The 24,591-nt window shown below is 44.0% G+C and overlaps 1 protein-coding gene across 2 annotated transcripts in view; it reads right to left on the reverse strand.

Moving 5' to 3' along the window:
* The window catches only part of FNTB (farnesyltransferase, CAAX box, subunit beta), a 77,964-nt gene that overhangs the window by 43,154 nt on the left and 10,219 nt on the right, over nt 1-24,591 (reverse strand). For both annotated transcript variants that reach the window (XM_017892426.1, XM_017892427.1), the window contains exons 2-4: nt 15,291-15,355; nt 6,997-7,069; nt 3,377-3,468 (exon numbers count right to left, since the gene is read on the reverse strand). In XM_017892426.1, coding sequence (XP_017747915.1) covers nt 3,377-3,468; nt 6,997-7,069; nt 15,291-15,355 — 230 coding nt within the window. The remainder of the gene's footprint in view (nt 1-3,376; nt 3,469-6,996; nt 7,070-15,290; nt 15,356-24,591) is intronic.

The following is a 24,591-nucleotide window of genomic DNA, read 5'->3' on the forward strand; positions in this document are numbered from 1 at the left end:
TTTTTGAGACAGAATTTCACTCTTGTTGCCCAGGCTGGAGTGCAGTGGTGTGATCTCGGCTCACTGCAACCTCCACCTCCCGGGTTCAAGCGAGTCTCCCGCCTCAGCCTCCTGAGTAGCTTGGATTACAGGCATGTGCCACCATGACCAGCTAATTTTGTATTTTTAGTAGAGATGGGGTTTCTCCATGTTGGCCAGGCTGGTCTAAAACTCCCAACCTCAGGTGATCCACCCACCTCGGCCTCCCAAAGTGCTGGGATTACAGGCGTGAGCCACTGCGCTTGGCCTTTTTTTTTTTTTTTTTAAGACAGTCTCTCTCTGTCCTCCAGGCTGGAGGAGCGTGACATGATCTTGGCTCATCGCAACCTCCACCTCCCTGATTCAAGCAATTCTCTTGCCTTAGTCTCCCGAGTACCTGGGATTACAGGCATACACCACCAAGCCAGGCTAATTTTTGTATTTTTAGTACAGACAGGATTTCCCCATGTTGGCCAGGCTGGTCTCAAACTCGACTTCAGGTGATCCACCCGCCTTGGCCTCCCAAAGCCCTGGGATTACAGGTGTGAAACACCACGCCCAGCCCAGAAAGTTTATAAAATCACTTTTAACCCTATCGTCCAGAAGTAACTACTACATGTATCTTTCTGGTTTTATCTATGCATATAATCATCTATATTTTAATATATGTAAATTAAATCTTTTAAACTATTTTCATTTCCCATCTCTCTATATAAATACATACATTTTAACATACAAATATACACATTCATATATTTATTGAGACAGGGTCTTGCTCTGTTGCCCAGGCTGGAATGCAGTGGTGCCATCATGGCTCACTGTAGCCTCAAACTCCTGAACTCAAGTGACCCTCCTGCCTCGGCCTCCTGAGCAGCTAGAAGTGTGCACCACCACACCCAGCTATTTTATTTTATTTTGAGACGGAGTCTCACTATATCGCCCAGACTGATCTTGAATTCCTGAGCTCCAGCGGTCCTCTGACCTTGGCCTCCCAAAGTGCTGGGATTACAGGTGTGATCATGCCTGGCCACATTTACAAATTTTTTAATGCTTATATTTCACTGAATGTACGGCACCATAAATGACTTACGTTTTATTTTTTTAATTTATGTATTTCATTTATTTATTTTTTTGAGATGAAGTGTCACTCTGTCACCCAGACTGGAGTGCAGTGACGCAATCTCGGCTCACTGCAACCTCCACCTCATGGGTTCCAGTGATTCTCCTGCCTCGGCCTCCCAAGTAGCTGGGTGTACCACCATGCCCGGTTAACTTTTGTATTTTAGTAGAGATAGAGTTTCACCATGTTGGCCAGGCTGGTCTCAAACTCCTGACCTCAAGTGAGCCACCCACCTCAACCTCCCAAAGTGCTTGGGATTACAGGCCTGAGCCACCATGCCCAGCTTTACATTTAAAAAAATTTTTTTAAACATTCTCTACTGTTGATTTTTAAATTTAGATTGCTTCCAATGAAAGGCCCTTTAAGGGCTCCTCTCATCCTATGTGACATTGTCCCAAAAGCGGCGCTGACACTTCCTCAGAAAAGCCTTCACTACAAAACATCAAGCACACAGCCTAGAAAAAAACTCAGTCAATTCTGGCTCGAGTGCTTCCACCTCAGGCACCCCCTGTGACTCTCTCTTCCAGTTTCTCATGGGTCTGCAGCCTCCTCCATCTAGTGCTCGGACCATGGCTCACAGAAATCCATTTTTTCTTTCTTCTCTCACACCCGACTTTCCCATTGTGTAGGAGTGAAGGGAAAACTTTCCAAATATCCTGATTGTGTAGGAGTGAAGGGAAAACTTCCCAAACTATCCCCAGGCCCCCGAGCTGGTATTTCTAAAATACACAGGGCTGGATGTTGTGGCTCACGCCTGTTATCCCAGCACTTTGGGAGGCCGAGGCGGGTGGATCACCTGAGGTCAGTAGTTCAAGACCAGCCTGGTCAATATGGTGAAAGCCTGCCTCTACTAAAAATACAAAAATTAGCCGGGCATGGTGGTGGGTGCCTGTAATCCCAGCTACTCAGGAGGCTGAGGCAGGAGAATCACCTGAACCTGGGAAGTGGAGGCTGCAGTGAGCTGAGATTGTGCCACTGCACCCCAGCCTGGGTGACAGAGTGAAACTCTGTCTCAAAAAAAAAAAAAAAAAAAAACACCACACGAGCCTTTCTTTGACAATTAAATTCCTGTTACTGCAGAAACTGTGTCCAACTCTCCTTCCAGTGCTGGAAGCAGCCAGGCTTGCAGTGGCATCCTGATGATCAAAATAATGCACTTGCCTCTCCCTCAGAAAGCATCCTATGTACCACAAGGGTTAATGGCCTAATTCTTTATTATCTTCCCCATCCACATTCATCACAAGACACCCTGCCCAGGAAGGCAAGAATGAGAGGTTATTGTTAAGACAGAATGAATGAGACAATGTCCAGTTCTGTTCTTCTGACCTGACAATGTGACCAAGGCAGGGGCTCTGTGACCAGAGAGGGGCCCCGGCTAGCCTCTGTGTGTCCCAGCACAGCTGCCTCCTTGTGCTGTGGAGAAATGAACCTGGCTCAAAGTCTCTCATCCCAGATGCCTCGCCCTCAGGAGCACCAGAGGAAGCTGAGAAATTCAAGATGCTGCCTAGAGCTCATGCTGCCTCTCAGCGGATCTTAGATCCAATTCCTGGCTGCCCTTTCTTATTCCAGGTATCCCTAGCACTGGAGTCATGATCAGTCTTTTCTTCTTTAATATATAAATGGTGATGAGTGTCTGGAATAAGGTGCCAGATCAAGAATGCCATCTGTACAAGGATCTTGGGAAGAAGCTCAGTTGCTTGGATCTCTAATCATCAATCAGGTGTAGGAAAACTGAGAGTCACGGCATTTGTATACAACGCCAGTAACACATCTAGTCCTATCAAGAGCTGCACAGTCCCTCCAAGTACCGGGAGCAGGGAGGTACTTCTACAGAGGTGCGTAGGAAAGGCAAAGGCATTTTTGTTCACTGGACTGGCACATGCTTCCCCACAGAAACTGTTCAAATGCATACTGTACTTTCTGGCAAAATCATGTCTCTCAGAGTTGATGATTAAGACTTTTCTCAAAGACCAGAGTCAAGAGTCAAAAGAAAAGACCACAGAAGAAACCAGAATCCTTCTCTTGGAAGTTCAAAGTCTTGTTCTACCCACTAGCTTACATTAGGTTTCTAAAGTGGAGGAGTTTCAGGAAGTTGCCGGAGGTCATGCGAAGGGCAAGGATTTCTTTGTGGCACTCTGTTTTTTTCCATTCCAAACAAATAAAACAGAAACAAAACAAAACCCCAAACTCAAAATACAATTTCAATGAACACCCCAGATTTCCCAAAGCCAGACTCACTCTGTAGCCACTATCTGGGGGATGGGTTCATCTAGCAGTTCCAAGCTGTGCAGGATCCAATAGCAGAGCCATGGGCGGCTGGCATCCAGACACTGGGAGAGAGACAGGAGAGAAAACATCCCGTATTCACAATCACTCCAAGACACTGCTGCCAAGGCCGTATCTGTCTCACTCCCAGCAGCCTGGCAAGGGGGAGGAGGGCACCCTTGCTCAAACAACAATCAATGAATAAAGGACACTTTGCTTTGTGGTCTTAGCCAGGAGCTGAAATGACCATCTGTTTAAAAAAAAAAAAAAAAAAAAAAAGACAACAGGGCCAGGCGCGGTGGTTCACGCCTGCAATTCCAGCACTTTGGGAGGCCAAGGTGGGTGGATCATTTAAGGTCAGGAGTTCAAGACCAGCCTGGCCAACATGGCGAAACCCTGTCTCTATTAAAAATACAAAAATTAGCCGGGCATGGTGATGTGCGCCTGTAATCCCAGCTACTTGGGAGGCTGAGGCAAGAGAATCACTTGAACCCAGGAGGCAGAGGTTGCAGTGAGCCAAGATCGCACCACTGCACTCCAGCCTGGGCGACAGAGCGAGACTCCGTCTCAAAAAAAAAAAAAAAAGGAAGAAAAGAAAAGAAAAAAAGAGACAACAGGATTAAAAAGAAAAGGTGACCCTAAACCCAGTGGATCCCTCCCTGGCAAGCATCTAAGGAAGGCTGAGCAGAGGACTTCCTACAGGCCAGGAGGTTAGGGGCTGCTATTTTCTCAGTGTAGAACCAAGGAGATATAGACTCTCTGAAGAGATTTTCTGGCTTAATTCAACCACTGATTCAACAAATATTTGATAGTACCTACTTGTGCCAAGCACTGTATTAGACACTGGGGGCATGATAATAAAATTTGGCTTCTACTCTTTATTTTTTTGAGACAGGGTCTCGCTCTGTCACCCAGGCTAGAGTGCAATGGTATGATCTCAGCTCACTGCAGCCTCAACCTCCCGGGCTCAAGCAATCCTCCTGCCTCAGCCTCCTAAGTACCTGGGACTAGGGGCGCACACCACCATGCCTGGCTAATTTTTTAAGTTTTTACAGAGACAGGGTCCCACTATGTTGCCCAGGCTGGTCTTGAACTCCTGGGCTGAAGCAATTCAACTGCCTGAGCCTCCCAAAGTGCTGAGATTACAGGCATGAGCCACCATGCCCGACCTGGTTTCTGTTCTTGAGATGCTTGGGATATAGAATGCCTGTGGTTACCTGTAGGGGAAGAGAGCACCGGACAGACCTCATGTCTTTCTGGAACCAACACGTGTACATATACCTGGAGAAATGCTACAATGGGCAAAAATAGAGTTTTGAGGGAGCGCATGGAAGAGACTAATTCTGCCTGGGGAGCTAGGAAAGGCTTCCAAAGGTGACATGCAGACAGCTCTTAATCATAATTAAACCACAAATGATGATTGAGCATTCAAGGCTAGGCAGGGTAGACAGGAGTACTGCCCCAGTTTTATAAATTAAAATATATAAATGAGGTCCAGAGATTAACCTTTTCAGATTATAAAATAGGAAATGTCAGAGCTGAGACAAGAACCTAGGTTTTTAGACTCAATCTAGTGTTCTTTCCATTGGCCCAAGCTGCCCTCTTCAAAACTGTGCTGATATCCCAAGCTGTGGCTAATCCGCCACCTGGAAGGCAGGCTGTTGGGCTACTGAAGACACTGCCAGGGATGCAGCCTAAGTTTGAATCCCAGCTCTTCACCTTACTAGCTATGTGCCATTGAGCAAATGACTTAATTTTGCTATGCCCATTTCATTATCTGCAAAAAACAAAAGATTGATCTACCTCACACAGTTATAAGATTTAAATAAGAGAATGCAGCCGGGCGCAGTAGCTCACGCCTGTAACCTCAGAGCCTCGGGAGGCTGAGGCAGGTGGATCACTTGAAGTCAGGAGTTCGAGACCAGCCTGGCCAACACGGTGAAACCCCATCTCTACTAAAAATACAAAAATTAGCTAGGTGTGATGGTGCACACCTGTAATCCTGGTCACTCAGGAGGCTGAGGCAGGAGAAGTGTTTGAACCTGAGGCGGAGGTTGCAGTGGGCCAAGATCATGCCACTGCACTCCAGCCTGGGAAATACAGCAAGATTCCATCTCATAAATAAATAATGAGAGAATGCATGGTAAGCTTTCAGCACACTGTTCAATAAATTGTTAGCTGATATTGGAACCAACTGTATCATAACTACTGAGGACTTGAGTTAAGGATTGAAAACTGGGCCGGGCGCGGTGGCTCAAGCCTGTAATCCCAGGACTTTGGGAGGCCGAGACGGGCAGATCACGAGGTCAGGAGATCGAGACCATCCTGGCTAACACGGTGAAACCCCGTCTCTACTAAAAAAATACAAAAATTAGCCGGGTGCGGTGGCGGGTGCCTGTAGTCCCAGCTACTCAGGAGGCTGAGGCAGGAGAATGGCGTGAACCCGGGGAGGCAGAGCTTGCAGTGAGCTGAGATCCGGCCACTGCACTCCAGCCTGGGGGACAGAGTGAGACTCCGTCTCAAAAAAAAAAAAAAGGATTGAAAACTGATAGCCCACAGGCCAAATCTAGCCCATGGATGTGTATTGTTTAATTGGAAGTAGCTGCAACATTTGTCAGGAGAGTCACACGAAAACGTGGATTTCCAGCTTCATTTAGGGGGGGAAAAAAAGATGATCAGGCAACCTTGGTTCTGCATTCCTGGATGGCAGCAATGGGCAGGAATGGAGTAAAGGCACGGGGCCTCCAGTTAGCCTCAGTCTCCATGCAGCCCACTTCACTGATTTATGCTGCCTGCCTGGGCCCCACAGGCATTTGAGTTGGCAAATCATTGCCACAAATAATCAAATGTGGAACCCAAATAAAAAGCAGATTAAAAACAGAGACGCTGCTCTGGGTTAAGCAGGGCAGAAAGACTGGAGCCTTCCTGTTCACACTCACCCTTTGCCTGCCACTCAATCCATCCAACATCTGTCCCTCTCCACCACCACCCAGCCCTGAGGTTGCTCTGGGAAATGTTTAAGATCTACTCTTAAATAGTAAGTGTTAAATTGCAAGGGCCACTCTCTATACTGGTTCTCTAGTCAGTATAGAAATTAGATCTTATTATAAGAAAGGGTTTTTGTCTCTTTAATGAAGATATGAAAAGTAATGTACTATAAGAAGTGGTGAAGTTGGAAAATTTGTAACCATCATGATACAGACTTAACAGGTTTGGACAATACTCCTCAATAAATGAGCAAGAAATTAGATCAGCTTATAGGGCAAAGGGTTAAGGGTGAACAGGTAACTGGCTTTTAGCCAGCTGTCAAGGGGGTCTAGATAAAGCACGCAAACCCCTCACTCATCATCTAGTAACAGAAGAAAGCTCCACCCTATCTAGGGTGCTCCACTCACTCTGGAAGAAACTGGGTTCTGCCCTTTCAGGACTGGAGTCCCAGCTCTGTGATAGCACTCTACCTCCTGCCAGAGCCACAGAGAACAAAGAGTGACTCTGCAACAAGTCAGCCCCAACAGTCTTTTATGTTTAAATAGAAAAAGGAGGAAGACTTGGCGGACAATTTGACAGCAAGAGTTCCTGGGTAATGTGTTTACCTCATAGGCGTCTGTCAGTTGTCGAAGGCCTCTTTTCAGATAATGGAAGTGCTTCTCCCTCTGCAAAATAAGCCTGGAAAGACAAACAGCTTATAAGCCCATTCTAATAGCTTATGCTTCCACCACACGCACGTGTATGCACATACACACACAGGTACACGCTCAGCTTCAGGACGTCCCTCTGCAGTCACTGATTAGATAACCAGCAACTTCTCTGGTTCCAAAGAGCACCTAAACCAGAGAAAAGAAGCTCTTGTCTGAATGTCTCTAAAGCATCTGAAAACCATGCCAGCTGACATTTTGAGTGAGATTTTGGTCTCCTAAAGGCAGTGACTTTGGGCTAACAGAAAAGCCACAATGCGCACACGCAGCCAGGCATGGCTGACAGTCCACCCAGAAACTTCCTCCAGCATCTAAGAACAGATATCTTTGTGGCTCCCCATCCTGTAAGCAATTTAAATCTGAGTCTCGCCACTTCCCTGCCTCAGCCGCTGTCATTTCAGTCACCCCTTTTGGAATGACTTCTTTAAGGTCTATAGTTTGTACCCTGCCTGCCTCTCAGTTATCCATCTATTATTCCCTCCCTGAAATTCCACCTCCCACCTGTGACCCACAGCCCTGGCCAGAGGACAGTGTTCTGCAGCCAGTCGCTGTCCTTGGCTCTGAAGTCAACAATACTGGCTTTAAGATGGAATGTGCTGCCCATGGCCACCTGCACAGGCCAGGCAAAGCATGGAGGCTGCACTTCTTTCTTGGTCTGGCAGAAGGAGCCTGTGTGACTAGAGAAGGAAGGAAAAAGCACAGATTGTCAAGATGTTCCCTGCACTTGCGGATTACAGAAACAAAGGAAACAGAACCATTCCCTTTGCTAGGTAGTCAATTCCACAATTGTTATCAAACTCCCACTGTACTTGGCTCAGAATAAGAGCCTTCATGTAGTCTTTTTTTTTTTTTTTCCTGAGACGGAGTCTTGCTCTGTCACCCAGGCTGGAGTGCAGTGGTTTGATTTCAGCTCACTGCAACCTCCACCTCCCAAGTTCAAGCGATTCTCCTGCCCCAGCCTCCTGAGTAGCTGGGACTATAGGCATATGCCACCATGCCCAGCTAATGTTTGAATTTTTAGTAGAGACAGGATTTTGCCATGTTGGCCAGGCTGGTCTCGAATTCCTGACCTCAGGTGATCCACCTGCCTCGGTCTCCCAAAGTGCTGGGATTACAGGCGTGAGCCACCGCACCCGACCCTTCATGTAGTCTTTACCTCAAAAACTTCCAATTCAGAAACGAGGTAAGTATATCAATGGATACAAGGAAAGAATGGGTAGGTTTTGTATGGGAACAACATAAAATACTACTGAGGCTCAAAAGAGAGGGGACATCTCATGAAGAAAGGAATGATCAGGAAAGTTTGTGTGAAAAAGGAGGAATGTGCGATGAGCGGCCCTGGCAGAAGGAGAACATTTTAATTCAACTTTAAATAGCTGCAGGTAGCTAATGACTATTATGCAGCACAGGTATAAAGCGCACAAGAGGAGTGACAGGTGGGAGACTCTGGCCTCAATCCAGGGATGAAAGAGGAATGGGAGAAAAGCAGCTGGGACCCTTCTTTTTTTTTAAACAAGAATCTGGGATGCTGACTGAGGCATTTCTACTCAATTTACTAGGCAAAGGGAAGTCCTGAAGGTATTTGAGATGAGAAAAGAAGTGATCAGAACTGCGCTTTAGAAAAACAGTAGGTACTGAGTATGTGTTTAAAAACTGAAGTAACTGAAAACACTGCAGTGGGCAGAGAGATGGGGTGGGGAGACAGGGTTAGAAGCGCTGAGGAGCTGACACAGTTGGGGCTACTTAGGGCCCAAACTAGCGTGTGACCCATGGTCAGCTGACTTTCGGATGTGTGGGTTTTAGGATGCTGGAAGTGCATTCAGGTGAGGATGTCAATCAGGCTGCTGGACACACACGTGGGGCTCAGGAGAGGGATCCAGGTTACACACACACACACTGGGAAGCATTTATCTGCATGGAAGTGACAGGTGAAGCCACAGAAGATGAGAGGGCAGAGATAAAAGTTTGAAAACAAAACTGTGGGAAGACCCATCTCTAAGGGTTTAGAGGAGAATGAAGAGCCAGTGAAGGAGAGAAACAGCAGAGTTTACATATGCTGGGGAAGAGCAAAGGAAGTGTCATGTCACAGGCCATCAGGGAGGACAGAATTTCAGGAAGGTGTTTAACAGTGGCAGACGCTGCAGCCAGACTGAGGGAAAAGACAACAAACCATAGAAAGGCTGGAGACCTCCAAGAGCATTCGGAGCAGAGGTGAAGGCAAATTGTAAACAAGAGAAGGCTAGACTCAGTTTCTCTTTCAGGACAGTCCACTTAGGATGCAGGGAGCACTCATCTGTGTGGGCAGGGTGTCCAGCACTGGGGTAGAGGCTGCTCTGTCCCCTAGAGCGACCGTCCAGAGGTGGACACAGATGTGAAAATGACGAGCAGAGCCCTGTCCAATAAACGCTGTGATCAGCTACGAGAAGAGATGGAGAGTCAGAAAACTCTTTCCAAAGGGAACAGCATTGAGGCTAAGGCTGGAAAGACATGAGTTAAACAGGCAAAATGAAGAAAACATCATGACACATTTAAGTTAGTTTAGTTCAGCTGGATCAAAAGTACAAGGCAGTAAGCAGAGAAATTCCACACTAAAAATGCAAAAGCCCAGAGGAAATCCATCAGGGAAGGTCTGTAAAGAGGACGGAGAAGGGCTGGGATGAGAGTATAGTAGGAGAGGTGAGCCTGGAAGAAGGAAGGATTCTACATTCTTGGAGCAAGAAACGATGGGTTCGAAGCTAGCGAAATACAGGACTCTGATGTGGGAAGGAGGAAACAGGAAATTCAGATGGGTCAACCTTGATTTTCTCAGGAACTAGGAGTCAAGATGGTGGGAGAGCTGTGGAATGGCCACAGTGGTGGGTATGTTAGGGAATCTACATGAGACGAATAAAAGGATTATAAGGCAGTTAGCGAAGGGCCAGTGAAATTAAGAAGTGTAACATGTTGGTGAAGCCAGTCAGCAGCCTCAGGAGAAACCAAGCCTGCTGACACCTTGGTCTTACACTTCTGGCCTCCAGAACTGTGAGAAAATAAATCTCTCTGGTTTACTGTGCCCCATCTGTGATACTGTGTTATGGCAGCTCAAGCTAATACCCTCTCTGGTCCTTAATTCTCAACTCACCTCTATCCAAAAATCTTTTCTGTGTAGGAAGTTAAGAAAAAATAGAGCTCTTCCTATTTTTACCTGAACAATTCAGCCCCAAAACCATTCAATTACATGGAGCAGAATAAGACAGGCTTCATGCAGGACTTGAGGGGGTGCAGGGTTGGATGCAGGGTGTCAGCTCAAGTAGATGAGGAGGGCCCCCGTGTCATTGTGCAGAGGGTGACAGGAGAGCAAGTGGGTAAATCTATTAAGGCTACAGGAAGTCAGGTTTCCACTGTCTGAAAAGGAACTTGCACATCTGTGTGTACTGGGTAATGATTTAAATAGTACTTCTTATGAGGGGTGAGCCCACCAGGCTTCCAGACTCTTCGCAATGTGCCTCCACCCACACTACTCTCCAACCTCATCTCCACCCCTGAGCTCTGGTCATGCTGCCTTCTTTGAGCTCCGTTCCTGGCTTTACCACATGCTGTTCCCTCTGCCTGGAACACTCTCCCCATCCTTTAAGTTAGCCACCCCATTCCACCTACAGATTCAGCTTAAATGTCACTTTCTCTAAGAAGCCTTCCCCAACTTCCCAATCCAAATTAGATTCTCCCAGTGATTCTCTCTCTCAAACTACCCCATTGGTAACTGTGTATTTGTGTTCATTTGTTTAATATCCACCTCCCCCACTAGACCAAGAGCCCAGCAGGGGCAGGCCTTGCTCATGCTGGCTTCCCTGAGCCCAGCAGAGTGTCCTGTCCTTTGGAGACTCTCTAGATACTGATGCTGAAAGGATCACATAAAGGCAGCAGAATGGAATGACAGCAAAGCCACTTCCTCCCCACAAACCTGGGCCATCCTGGGAAACATGCATTATTTGATTGTGACAGATGAGAGGACAGGAGATTCAGTCCATTGTTGGTTCCTGGGGACTTTCTAGAATCACTAAAGCCAGGGGCCTCTCTAGTCAAAAAATAAGCACCTGGCATGTAAGTAATAAAGCAACTGAGGAAAGGTGAATTTATTTGTAAGACCTTGGAAAGAACAATAGTAAGAGGAGAATACATCCTCTACCTGCTCAGGATCTGGGAAATTCTAAAATTCTATCACATACAGGAATGGCAGAAAACCCGGGAGCTAAGCAGGTGCCTGTGAGAGACCTGCCTTGAGAACTTTAACTCAGAGTATTCTGGCTTCAGAGCCATTGTCAGCACTTAACCTCCAGGGCTCTATTAGCACAGGGACATTATCAATATTTCTCACTTCTGAGGAGCACCAGGCTCCTGTGCCCAGGAGAAAACAAATTTAAAATTACATGTGAGAGAGGTATCTGTGTAGTTTATGCATTTCAGGTTTCTTATTAAAGTCAAGGTGATACATGCAAAAGGGTACATTCAAAAGGGTGTGAAACCATGACAATACCCACAGGGAAGAAAAAATGAATTTTCATGGGAAAGCAGGACATGAATAAACAAAACCATGAAAAGCATGGTCAAAAAGTTCCTTGGGACTGACTACCTTACTCCAGGTAGACAGTCACAACTTTAGAGAAGAAAATAATTTCTGGGAAGGGGATTAATTGTAGAATGTACTGACATTCAGCTACAGCCTTGACTTTCAGCCCAGTCTGCTATTCAACTTTGGCCCTGGAACGCTGAAAAGGCAAATGCCGACTTCAGCATCATCACAGGCATCCCTGGACCTGTGTGTGGTCTGTGGTCCTGGGCGTGTGTGTGAGTCTGTCCCACTTGATCAGCATCATGACCTCAGACACACAAACAAGCCCTGCCATCTAGATTTACTGCTAACAGCTGACCATGCACTTTAGCTAACAGTGAAGGTTACCTCCTGCATTACAGTGTCAGACTTTAAAATTCTGACTATTAAGATGTTAAATATTGAGACTGTGATAATGATTTAAAATTCTGATAAATTTTCTAATTTATTCTTATATCCTCGCTCATTCTATGATGGTGATGTTTGGCTTCAGCCTTATATTGATATGTTGATTTATATACTCAGCCATTCAGTCAAAATGTATAGTATCTCCAATATGAATTAGCATCCTTTAAAACACTCAATTTCATAGGCAACAAAGATAAAATGGGTAATTGTGAAATTCCTGAAACTAACCCGGAGCCCTGATATATTCTATTTCCACAAGGATCCAAGCCCAGGAGGAACACATTTTTTTTCCCCACCCATACCTGACCTACTATCTACAAATCAGGGGATTTCACTCCTTTAATATCATCTACCATCACTCCCAAAAAACAACTGCTTTCTCCCGGACTATAACCTCCCATTTCCTCTCGTATCTCAGTGTGAATAAAAGTCTTTCTTCAGCTCATGAGCTAAGGAAAAACAAATTTTCAAAAACGAATGAAAGAGACCAAGGGCTCTATCCTGATGGTAAGTGAAAAGGGAATGTCAAATCATCAAAGGTTCGCGTGGGAAACAGGTTCCCAGAGCCCAGGCAGTAGACAGTAATTCAGTCCAATCGGGTGAGTCATCGCTTCAACTACAACAACAAAGCCCTCTGAAAGCAATCACCCACACCCTCACCATGATGAAGTCTTGTCCCCTCTGGGGAAGCTAAGCTTGAACCAGCTTGTGCCTAGGGGCAGCGAACTACCAAGGATACCGTTATATTTAAGAGAGCTCGTTCTCCCAAGCTGTTTAAGTAAACAGTGTTATTTGCTAATCTCTAGCTATGTCTCATGACAAGAGGAATAATTCATTTTATTGAGGTCAGAGCATTGGGCTAATGCAGAGATTTGGTTTAGCAGTTAAGGGAAAGACTATACTACTAAGCTGATTATTTGTCCTCCTTTCCTTCCCCAGGGAACGAAGATGAAGTTAACCCTCCCACCTGCCTTTCCCTATGAACACTTGCCTTTTCCAACTGTTTTCTGCCATGGCTAATCAGAAAAAGTTTCTTAAGGAAACGGTGGCCAAAAAAAAAAAAAAAAAAAAGACACAAAGGTAACAAAATTGGACCCATTTATAACGTTCTAGTAAGCGGAAGTACCTAGACACTGACTTGCTAGGATTGAGTCTGTTAGGAGATCTCAAGAAGTCAAGGCTGGGCGCGGTGGCTCAAGCCTGTAATCCCAGCACTTTGGGAGGCCGAGATGGGTGGATCACGAGGTCAGGAGATCGAGACCATCCTGGCTAACACGGTGAAACCTCGTCTCTACTAAAATACAAAACCTAGCCGGGCGAGGTGGCGGGCGCCTGTAGTCCCAGCTACTCCGGAGGCTGAGGCAGGAGAATGGCATAAACCCGGGAGGCGGAGCTTGCAGTGAGCTGAGATCCGGCCACTGCACTCCAGCCCGGGCGACAGAGCAAGACTCCGTCTCAAAAAAAAAAAAAAAAAAAGAAGTCAAGAGACATGAGGAAGGAGGAAAGGCTGAACTTCAGACCTGCGACTGACTTCCCAACCAGTGTGAATCAGCCAGTGGCCTAACCACACTTTGTTCAGAGACGTCAAGGAAAAGTGTTCTCTTGGCCAGTTGCTGTGGCTCACAGCTGTAATCTCAGTACTTTGGAAGGGCTGCTTGAGGCCAGGAGTTCAAGACAAGCCTGAGCAACACAGTGAGACTCCCATCTCTACAAAAAATAAAAACAAAAATAAGCTAGGCATGGTGATGCAGTCCTATAGTCCCAACTACTGGGGAGGCTGCACTGAAAGGATTCGCAGGAGTTCAAGGCTGTTGTGGGCTATGATCAGGGCACTGCACTCCAGCCTGGGCAACAGAGCAAGACAGGGCAAGGCAGGGCAGGACAGCACAGGACAGAACAGGACAGGACATGACATGACAAGACAGAAAGGAAAGAAAGTGAGAAAGAAAGAGAGAAAGAGAGTGAGAAAGAGAAGAGAGAGAGAGAAAGAAAGAAAAGAAAGAAAGAAAAGAAAGAAAGAGAGAGAGAGAGAGAGAGAGAGAGAGAGAAAGGAAGGAAGGAAGAAAGGAAGTAAGTTCCATCATTAAGATAAAATGGTGACCACACAGTTTTAGTCTACTGATCAATTCTGATGGCTGGAAATGTAACAAATAATGGTTTTAAAGAAAGAATCTGTGACTGCATGAGAAGTACTAATACGAGAATGAAATAACCTTATGAAATTCTAGTGTGACATATTACAAAACACTGGAAGAGAAAATAAAGGTTCAAATTAAATAATAAATTTCTTCCTATAATTCCCTTTTCAAAATACCTGACCTCACAGGACTCAGAAGACTTCAACTTGCTAAGCTCCAAGGAAAACAAAAGACATTCTATGTCTTGTTTCAAATTTCATCCTTGGGATATGCTACACAATTACTAACAGGGAGCAGACATGGAGAAACTCAAACTTCCCACGTTTTTCCAGTCAAATAATAATCTACATCAAAGAAATCCATCTCTTGCCATCTCCCTGAACTCTAAATGTGTTTCAAAGCGCAATATGAAAAAGAAAAATCTGGGCCAGGCATGGTGGCTCATGCCTGTAATCCCAGCACTTTGGGAGGCTGAGGCGGGTATATCACCTGAAGTCAGGAGTTTAAGACCAGACTGGCCAACACGGTGAAACCCTGTCTCTACTAAAAATACAAAAATTAGCCAAGTGTGGTGGTGGGCGCCTATAATCCCAGCTTCTTGAGAAGCTGAGGCAGGAGAATCTCTTGAATCTAGGAGGCAGAGGTTCCAGGGAGCCGAGATCATGCCACTGCACCCCAGCCTGGGCAACAAGAGTGAAACTCTGTCTCAAAAAAAAAAAGAAAAGAAAGAAAAGAAAACCTGAGAGTTCTCATCTGAAGACCAGAGCAGCAGGCCACCACTAAACAAAAATCTGGAATTCCTCTCTCCATCTTCAGACCTCAGAATCCAGACCCCATGTAACACCTGGCAACTCAGCTCGAGTGGAGAATCGCTCTAAACAGTATTCTACCAGAGGGAGGAGAGGGGGTCATAGCATATCCAGGTAGCCACAAGGACAAGAAACACCATTGGTGCAGCAGATGCTCCCCGTGGTTAGATTCGCTTAAGGAGGAAAGAAGAAAGGCTTCCGCAGGATGGTGCTTTCCCAGATCCCCTCAAACTCCTAACCACAGCTTACCTTGGTACAAGGTGGTTGAACTTGTAAGAACTGAAGACCTCTTGGATCTTTTCTTCTACTTTTGCCTGGAAAGGATGTAGGAGATAGGAGAGAGAAAACAAATACAGATGAGACTTCCATCAGCTTTTTCTTCCTATTGCCACAAATGCCTATTGGCGAGGGTTGGTTGTTATGGTTTGGAACTTCATAGTACTGTTAAGACAGGGGTTCTGCAGGATGACAGGCTTAGGACAAGGCGAGAGGGAATCCCCTGTACCATGTTGGCATCACAATGGACTTTTCCAGAAACCGAATCCACAATATCCAAACTAATGGCAGTTTTGGTGTTTGGTTCCCTGGCACTAGTTACTTTGGGAGCAGATGAAGACAGATGTCTCTTGCTTGTGTAAGAGACCATATGCCACCCCAAAATATGCCTAAACGGCATAAGGATTATTTTGAGAAACTGCAGCTACAGGAGAAGCTCTGAAAACAGAGTATACCAGTCTATGAGGGAAATTGACATCTATAAAGGAAATCTCCATTTGTGAGAGTGTTTCCCTCTCTGTACCAAAAGACAAGGATGACTAAATCAGAGGAAACTATTATCAATGGAGAAGGCACCTACTGAAATCTGCATAATAAACCTTACTCTTACTTACCATACTTGTCCTGTTCACCTCCCCGTAACTGGCTTCCCCCACAAACTTCTCTGTTTTTAGTTGAAAATGCTATATAAGCTGGAGTTCTAGATCACCTCTTTCAGAATTACTCATTTTCCCCTGGGTATCTCCTATGTATACATGAAGTATACATGTTAACAAACTTCTGCTTGTTTTTCTTTTGTTACCCTGTTGTTTTGTTATAGAGGTTCCAGCCCAGAAATTAGAAGGGTAGAGGGAAAATGATTTTTTTTCTCCCTTCCACTTCAAATATGTATTCTTCCTGCTCTACGAAGTTGTTTGGATGTTCATTAACTCGCCACTCTCAAATACATAATGAGCTTCTGCCAACAGTCATGCTTCTTATTGTAAAACTGAACAGTTAAAATATTAAAATCATCTGGGAGATTTATAACATCAATTGTTGAAACACCAAAACAAATAGCAAATTCTGGTCCTACGTCATGCACAGGACTCCACAGTCCCATAAAATGAAGGATCTCAGAAAGTCAGGTCACAAAAGAAATCAGATCTTTCTCTTCTGAAGACCACACCACAATGCTAAAACCAACCCACATGGTTGACAAAAATTGCAGGCTGGGTTCTGGACAGAAATACAGTTACAATTAAGCATGAATCAGGCTGCACTTCAGCCCACTTCCGGGTTGCTAAAAGTCTGACCATTTGTATCCCATCATTCCTACAGAGCCAGGATCTCTGACATTAGAATCATAAGACTTTTGTTTAAGGATCATCTAAGATGTTTTTCAGACTTCAGTTTGAAAACTCCCACAGAGGAACAGAATCTGCCTGTGAATACAGCTTCCTTATCTCCCTGTCAATGACTTCACCCTACGTTTTTCAACCAATCAACAAACTCCACACTCCACACTTCAGCCCACTCCAAAACCCTTAAAAGCCCTAACCCCAAATCACTCAAAGGAGAGTTTGAGGATTCTTCCCATCTCCTCATGAGATGACCCTAGGACTAAACCTCCTCCTCTGCTGCAACCCCCATCTTTTTTTTTTTTTTTTTTTTGAGACGGAGTCTCTGTCACCCAGGCTGGAGTACAGTGGCGCGATCTTGGCTCACGGCAACCTCCACCTCTCGGTTTCAAGAGATTGTCCTGCCTCAGCCTCCCAAGTAGCTAATAACAGGTGCCCACCACCCCGCCCAGCTAATTTTTGTATTTTTAGTAGAGGCAGGCTTTCACCATGTTGGCCAGGCTGGTCTCGAACTCCTGACCTCAGGTGATCCACCCACCTCGGCCTCCCAAAGTGCTGGGATTACAGGCATGAGCCACCACGCCCAGTCAACCCCTTGGTGTACTGACTTGCTGAGTGCTTCAGGCAACGGTTGTGGTCACAATGTGGTCTCATGGGAGAGCTCCTGTATACAAGGTATAGTAATGAGGGAGGGTCTGGTTAACAGGATTGGGATTCACCTTCCTTGGCATTCCTAATCTTTGTAGTGAGACATGTTTTTGTTGAGATTTCAAGATACATAAAAATCTCCCTGGGAAACTTCAAAAATGAGTCATTTGTTTCTGAAACACCCATTGAGGTAGAGCTCCTAGTCCCTTTGAGAAGCATGTAAGAATTATCTGTGATGATGAGGGGAGCAGTGATATGAATCATCTAAAATGGCAGCCAATCTAAAATTAATTTACATCTGGTTTTAGAACATGCTTTGATATTTGCTTTTGAACATGAATTGGAGGGATGATCTGTTTAAAAGGTTACAATACTTCAAAAAAACAGACTGACGTCACCATGAGAATCTGACTTGGGAGGAATAAGAAAGTTGTCCCAGAATCATCATAATTCTTTTTCCATTCCCGACACTCACGCAGCTAAAATAAAGCACCAGCCTAAATGAAACACAGACTGTATTTCTCAGTCATGCCTATAAGCTGAATGGGATAGAAAAATATACAAGAAATTGCTAAGATCATTAAATAAAGATTTGCCTGTGATATACCATCATCCCTCAATATCCATGGGGGATTGGTTCCAGGATTTCCCAGGATACCAAAATCTGTGGATGCTCAAGTCCTTGATGTAAAATGCTGGAGTATTTGCACAAAACCTATATAACCCTCCCATATAATCACGAGTAGTTTAACTACAGGGATACATTCTGAGAGACACCTTCTTAGGTGATTTCATCATGGTGTGAACATCAGAGTATACTCACACCAACCTGGGTGGTACAGCCTACCACACACGTAGGCTGTATAGTGTGGCCTATTGCTCCTGGGCCACAGACCTGTACAGCATATTACTGCATTGAATACTGTAGGCAAATGTAACATAATAGTAAGCATCCATCTATCTAAAAGTATCTAAACAAAAAAGGTAGAGTGAAAATACAGTACTATCATCTTTCCAGACCACTGTGGTATATGTAGTCTGTTGATTGTTATATGGCACACGCCTGTATTTTAAATCATCTCTAGATTACTTATACCTCCTAGTACAACATAACTGCAATTGAGAAAAGAATAGCTCAGAGCAGTGTGAGTTATGTGAGATATGCAAAATTTATCAGGCCCAGAGAGACCGAGTATAGGACTTCATTTATGCTCCCAACACTCATGTCCGGGGGCAGTTGTTTAAAGGCATTTCATTCCTCCCTAGCTGCCTCATCCATTATCTTCATGTTCCTGGAATTTGTGATACAAAGAATAATGTATACCTTATGTAATTTTAATGTAAAGTCTTGGTAAACAATTTAGGAATAGCCTCTTCTTTTCCTTTATTTTTCTTTCAGTCAGCTTTTTGGGTAACTATTCTTTTTTTCTTTTTTTTGAGACAGAGTCTCGCTCTGCCAGGCTGGAGTGCAGTGGTGCCATCTCAGCTCACTGCAACCTCCACCTCTCGGGTTCAAGTGATTCTCCTGCCTCAGCCTCCAGAGTAGCTGGGACTACAGGCGCATGCCGCCATGCCCGGCGAATTTTTTTTGTATTTTTTGTAGAGATGGGGTTTCACCATGTTAGCCAGGATGGTCTCGATCTCCTGACCTCGTGATCCACTGGTCTCCGCCTCCCAAAGTGCTGGGATTACAGGCATGAGCCACAGGGCCTGGCCCTGGCTATTCTTGTCCTTTAAAAACCTACTTGTAACTGTTGCTAATTAACAGTATATAATCAGGGCAACTTGAATCTATGCTCTTGGGTTGCAATCTTCAAGCTTGGCCCAAATAAACTCTCTACTTACATTAACTTTGCCTCAGCTTCTTCCTTTTAGGTTAACATAATAACGAGAAAATAAGTCTGCACTTATTCAGTACAGACACAATTTTTTTTCCAAATATTTTTGATCTGTGGTTGGCTGAATCCACAGATGGAGAACCCACGGATATGGAGGACCAACTGTACTGTTTCATCTAAGTGAGTTAATGAATTCTGAATGACACAAAATCAAGTGGGAAGAAAATTCACTTCCTTTATCCCAATACAAGCCTATTAAAATCCATATGACTTAATAATATTCAAAGGCTAATGCATGAACCCACCTTCCCCTTAGCATTCTGGCACTTAGATGCCTAGGCAGGAAAGCTCCCAGCCAGGAACTCCTTAATCAGAAGTCCCATCTTCAGCTTTCTTGCGGGAAAGCAGCCAAGTACTACGCAAGAAAAATGGAGGTTTATTTCTAAGCTAAAACACCTGACAAAAACAGAAATATGTCATACCGCAAGGTGGAAAATGCTTAAAATTTTCCCAACATAGTGTCCTTTTCTTTGGAGTTCCTAATCATTTCTTCAGAATGAACAAGTGATTTTCCAATGCAGTTAGTAACTGACTCATATCTGAAAAGTCAAGTTATGAATTCTGATGACTATCTGTGTATTTATTACAGGTCAGCTGTTCATAACAATGAATAATTGTCTCTTAAGAACTGGTAATATTCTAGTATATTTCTCTTTTTTTTCTTAACAGGTCCCATGGAGAACTAAGAACTGGTGTATTTTTTAACAGCTTTATTGAGATATAATTCATATACCATTCAACTCACTCATTTAAACTGCACAAATCAATGACTTCTAGCATATTCATAGATCTGTGCATCCATCACAATCAATTATAGAACATTTCACTTCCCCGAAAAGTAACCCCACACCTCTTAGGCATCAAATCCAATTTATCATCCTCCCCACTGCTAACCACTAATTTACTTTCTTTGTTTTTGAGATGGAGTCTCTCTCTTGCCCAGGCTGGAGTGCAGTGGTGTGATCTCGGCTCATTTCAACCTCTGCCTCCCAGGTTCAAATGATTCTCCTGCCTCAGCCTCCTAAGTAGCTGGGATTACAGGCACCCAGGACCATGCCCGCAATTTTTTGTATTTTTAGTAGAGACAGGGTTTCGCCACATTGGCCAGGTTGGTCTTGAACTCCTGACCTCAAGTGATCTGTGCGCCTTTGCCTCCCAAAGTACTGGGATTACAGGCATGAGCCACCGTGCCTGGCCCATTAGTTTACTTTCTATCTCTATAAATTTACCTGTCTGGAATTGTATATAAATGGAATCATAAAAGCTGTAGTCCTTTGTGGCTGGCTTCTTTCACAAACATGTTTTCAAAGCTCATCTATGCTGTAGCATGTACCAGTACTCCATTTCTTTTTATTCACATTATTTCACCAAATAATATTCCATTGTGTAGATATATCACATTTCGTTTACCAGTTTATCAGTTGGTGGACATTTTGGCTGTTTCCATTTTTTGGCTATTAGGAATAATGCTGCTATGAATCACAGAAACCATTCCTCTTACTCAAGAAACAGGTTCTTCAGAAACTAAGCTAAACTTGTTTGAAATGTAAATTCTCAGGTATTCTCAGTAGAGACCTATAGATTCACTTAGCGGGCAGGGTCCACCGGACTTCTTTTCACAAGTCCTCCAGTGGATTCTGATGCAAAGCTAATGTTTGTGAACACTGTCAGAATCAAAATGGAGTCATTTGTGTTTTAAAATCCTGACAAATAAAGCTGGGGACAGCTATGAAGAGAGGGTTCTCATGCATCAACGCCTGATTAACAAAACCTATCCCAAATGGCTCTGCAAAAACCACAACCCTGCACAAAGGTCATCACAACCTTACACAAAAAATATTTCCACGAGGACATCTGTCCAGCAATTAATTGCCTGTCCAATCTCAGACTGGTCACACTTGTTACTGATCCTTGTAGCCAATAATAATCATCTTAAAAGAATTATATAATCCTCTTTATTCCTTGAAAAACCTTTGTCTTCCTTTACCTCCTTGAATATGCACATAGTTTACTGTGGCGCAAAGATTCCCATTGCAATACACTATTCCCAAGTAAGTGTCATGTTCTTTTAGAGAGCCTCTCTCTGTTAATTTAGGTTGAAAGTTTGATAAAACAAGGATTTTTTTTTTTTTTTTTTTTGAGGAATCTCGCTCTGTGGCCCAGACTGGAGTGCAGTGGCCGGATCTCAGCTCACTGCAAGCTCCGCCTCCCAGGTTTACACCATTCTCCTGCCTCAGCCTCCCGAATAGCTGGGACTACAGGCGCCTGCCACCTCGCCCGGCTAGTTTTTTGTATTTTTTAGTAGAGACGGGGTTTCACCGTGTTAACCAGGATGGTCTCAATCTCCTGACCTCGTGATCCGCTCGTCTCGGCCTCCCAAAGTGCTGGGATTACAGGCTTGAGCCACCACGCCCAGCCAAAACAAGGTTTTTAACAGTGGCAGTGGTCACTAAATTTCAGCTCAGAGGTTGATGCGTAAAGTTTTACCTCAAATAGTACTTTCTTCATTCGTAATTAATTAAAAAAACAGTAACGTACTTTTCTTCTCAACTAGTAAAGGATAAACAAAGATAACAAACCTTTTAAATGTTTAACAAACAAAATTTACCTAAATAACCTAACATTTTGAATGTTCAGAAGACCAGAATATGCCACCTCAAAATATGACTGTAGGAGACCAGAATATGTCTTCCCATGATAGGCTTCTTTGGCATAAGGATTATTTTGAGCTGATTATTTTGAGAAACAGCAGACAAAGGAAAAGCTCTGAAAACAGAGTACAGGTTACCCCCATTTGTAAGGGAAAATTACATCTATAAAAGGAAATCTCCATTTGTCTCTCTTTCTGTACCAGGAAGACAAGGATGACTCTAAGCCACTGGGAACTCTTACCAATGGAGAAGGCACCTGCCTAAATCTGCATAACAAATCTTATCCTTGTTTACTGTGCTTTTCCTGGTCACCTCCCCATTCCGGGCCTCCTCAACATTCTTCTTTGTTTCAGCTGAACGTGGTAGTTAAGCCTGAAGTCTATGCCACCTCTTTGAGATTTACTCATTTTGTAATCACCCAACGGGTTCTTCCTGCTTGCTGCACAGACAAAACCAATTCACTGAGACCATAGCCTTGCAATAAAGAAAGAGTTTAACTGACATGCAGCTGGCCACACCATGCTGAAGACAGAGTTATTACTCAAATCAATTTTCCCGAAGGTTTGGAGGTTTTTCAAGGATAGTTTGGCGGGCAGGGAGTTAGGGAATGGGAATGTTGGTTGGTTGGGGATGAAATCATAGGGGTGTGGAAGGAAGATGGTCCTCCTGCACTGACTCAGCCTCTGGGTGGGGCCACAGAACCTGTTTGTGTGGAGTCAGCCAGTCAGAAATGCAAAAATCTGAAAAGACATCTCAAACGGCCAATCTTAGGTTCTGCAATTGGAATGTTATCTACAGGGGTAATTGAGAAAGCTCTAAATCTTGTGACCTCCAGAATAATCGCTGGTTATCCTTTACAGCTACATCTCAGCAGAATTCAGGACCCTCTCACAATCCTAAAGGGAGATTGTCTTTGCAAAATTATGACGGTAAGAGAAATCTGACAAGACTCCAACCAATCAAGCAAGACTCCGTTTCTACTTTTTTTAAATGTGAAATGAAAAAAGGCAAAATGACAGTGTGACAATTTATGTGAATTTTTAAAAACATGCACAAATCCAGTTGTTTATGAATGCATAAAAGGATTAAAAGTGAAGTGGAAGGATGCACACACAACTCACGATAAGGGCTGCTTCTGGAAAGGGTAAGAGGCACACTGAACTGGGGACAGGGTTAAAGGAGGCTTTGGCTATATTTCTAATTGCTTTCCTTTAAACAAAAAAGATGTTAGCAACTGGTAATTCTCAGTTACAGAAAAATGGCTGTTAATTACATTATTATACTTTTGTTAACCATAAATTCCTTTAAGAAAAAAAAAGGAAAAGGATTTCAGAGTGCTTAGTTTTGTGATGCCTCATCCCCCACACCTACATAGATAGGCAGGTCACAACACATGCAGAATCTGTGTTCTCAAAGTTCATTGGTTTTTAGACTGTATTCGTCTTCCCATCAACACGTTATACCTGTTAGGTTCCAAGGCCAGCTCTCGCAGTATTTCATGTATAACCTAACAAATGTTAAGCCTACCATTACCTCTCTCACCTTCTCTAATCGTGAGATAACTGATCACTCAGGATACGGCAAAGAGGGAACACAAGTATTGAGTTTACCCCTGCTTCTGATAGGGCACAGGCTAGATGTTTCTTTTCTTTTCTTTCTTACTTTCTCTCTCCTCTCTTTCTTTCTTATAATAGAGATGGACTTCACCCTGTTGCACAGGCTGGTCTCAAATTCCTGGCCTCAAGCAGTTCTCCTGCCTAAGCCTCCCAAAGTGCTGGGATTACAGGCATGAGCCAATGTGCCCAGCCTAGGCTTGGCTGTTTCTTTTCTTTTTTCTTTTTTTCTTTTTTTTCAGACAGAGTTTTGCTTTGTTGCGCAAGCTGGAGTGCAATGGCATCATCTCAGCTCACTGCAACCTCCACCTCCCAGGTTCAAGCGATTCTCCTGCCTCAGCCTCCTGAATATCTGGAACTACAGATACCTGCCACCAAGCCTGGCTAATTTTTGTATTTTCAGTAGAGACAGGGTTTCACCAAGTTGGCCAGGTTGGACCGGAACTCCTGACCTCAGGTGATTCACGTGCCTCAGCCTCCCAAAGTGTAGGGATTACAGATATGAGCCACTGCACATGGCCCCAGGCTAGGTGTTTCTATGTACAGAATGTTTCCAAGTTTGTTGGTCAGGCTTTATACATACATACATATACATACATACACATATATGCACACATGTATATAATATATACATGCATAATATACACATATATCTTTAAAATATATAACATAAACTAAGTATGTATCAATTTATAAACTATACACATATATATGACATAAACTAATATAGTCATACGCCACATAAGGATGTTTTGGTCAACAGCGGACCAAATATTCCATGGTAGTCCGGTAAGACTATGATGGAGCTGAAAAATCCCTACGGCCTAGTAACAGAGCCTTCATAATATTGTAGCACAAAGCACTACTCACATGCCTGTGGTAATGCTGGTGTAAACAAACCTACTGCACTGCCAGTGTTATAAAAGTATAACACATACAATTATGTACAGTACATAACACTTGATAACGATAATAAACTACATTACTAATTCGTATATTTACTATACTATACTTTATTATTTTAGAGTGTATCTCTACTTATTAAAAAAATTAACCATAAAACAGCCTGAGGCAGGTCCTTCAGGAGGAATTCCTGCAGAAGGCACTGTTATCCTAGGAGATGA

This window comes from Rhinopithecus bieti, unplaced genomic scaffold (genome assembly GCF_001698545.2).
Source record: "Rhinopithecus bieti isolate Rb0 unplaced genomic scaffold, ASM169854v2 scaffold_20892, whole genome shotgun sequence".
NCBI classification, from domain to species: domain Eukaryota; kingdom Metazoa; phylum Chordata; class Mammalia; order Primates; family Cercopithecidae; genus Rhinopithecus; species Rhinopithecus bieti.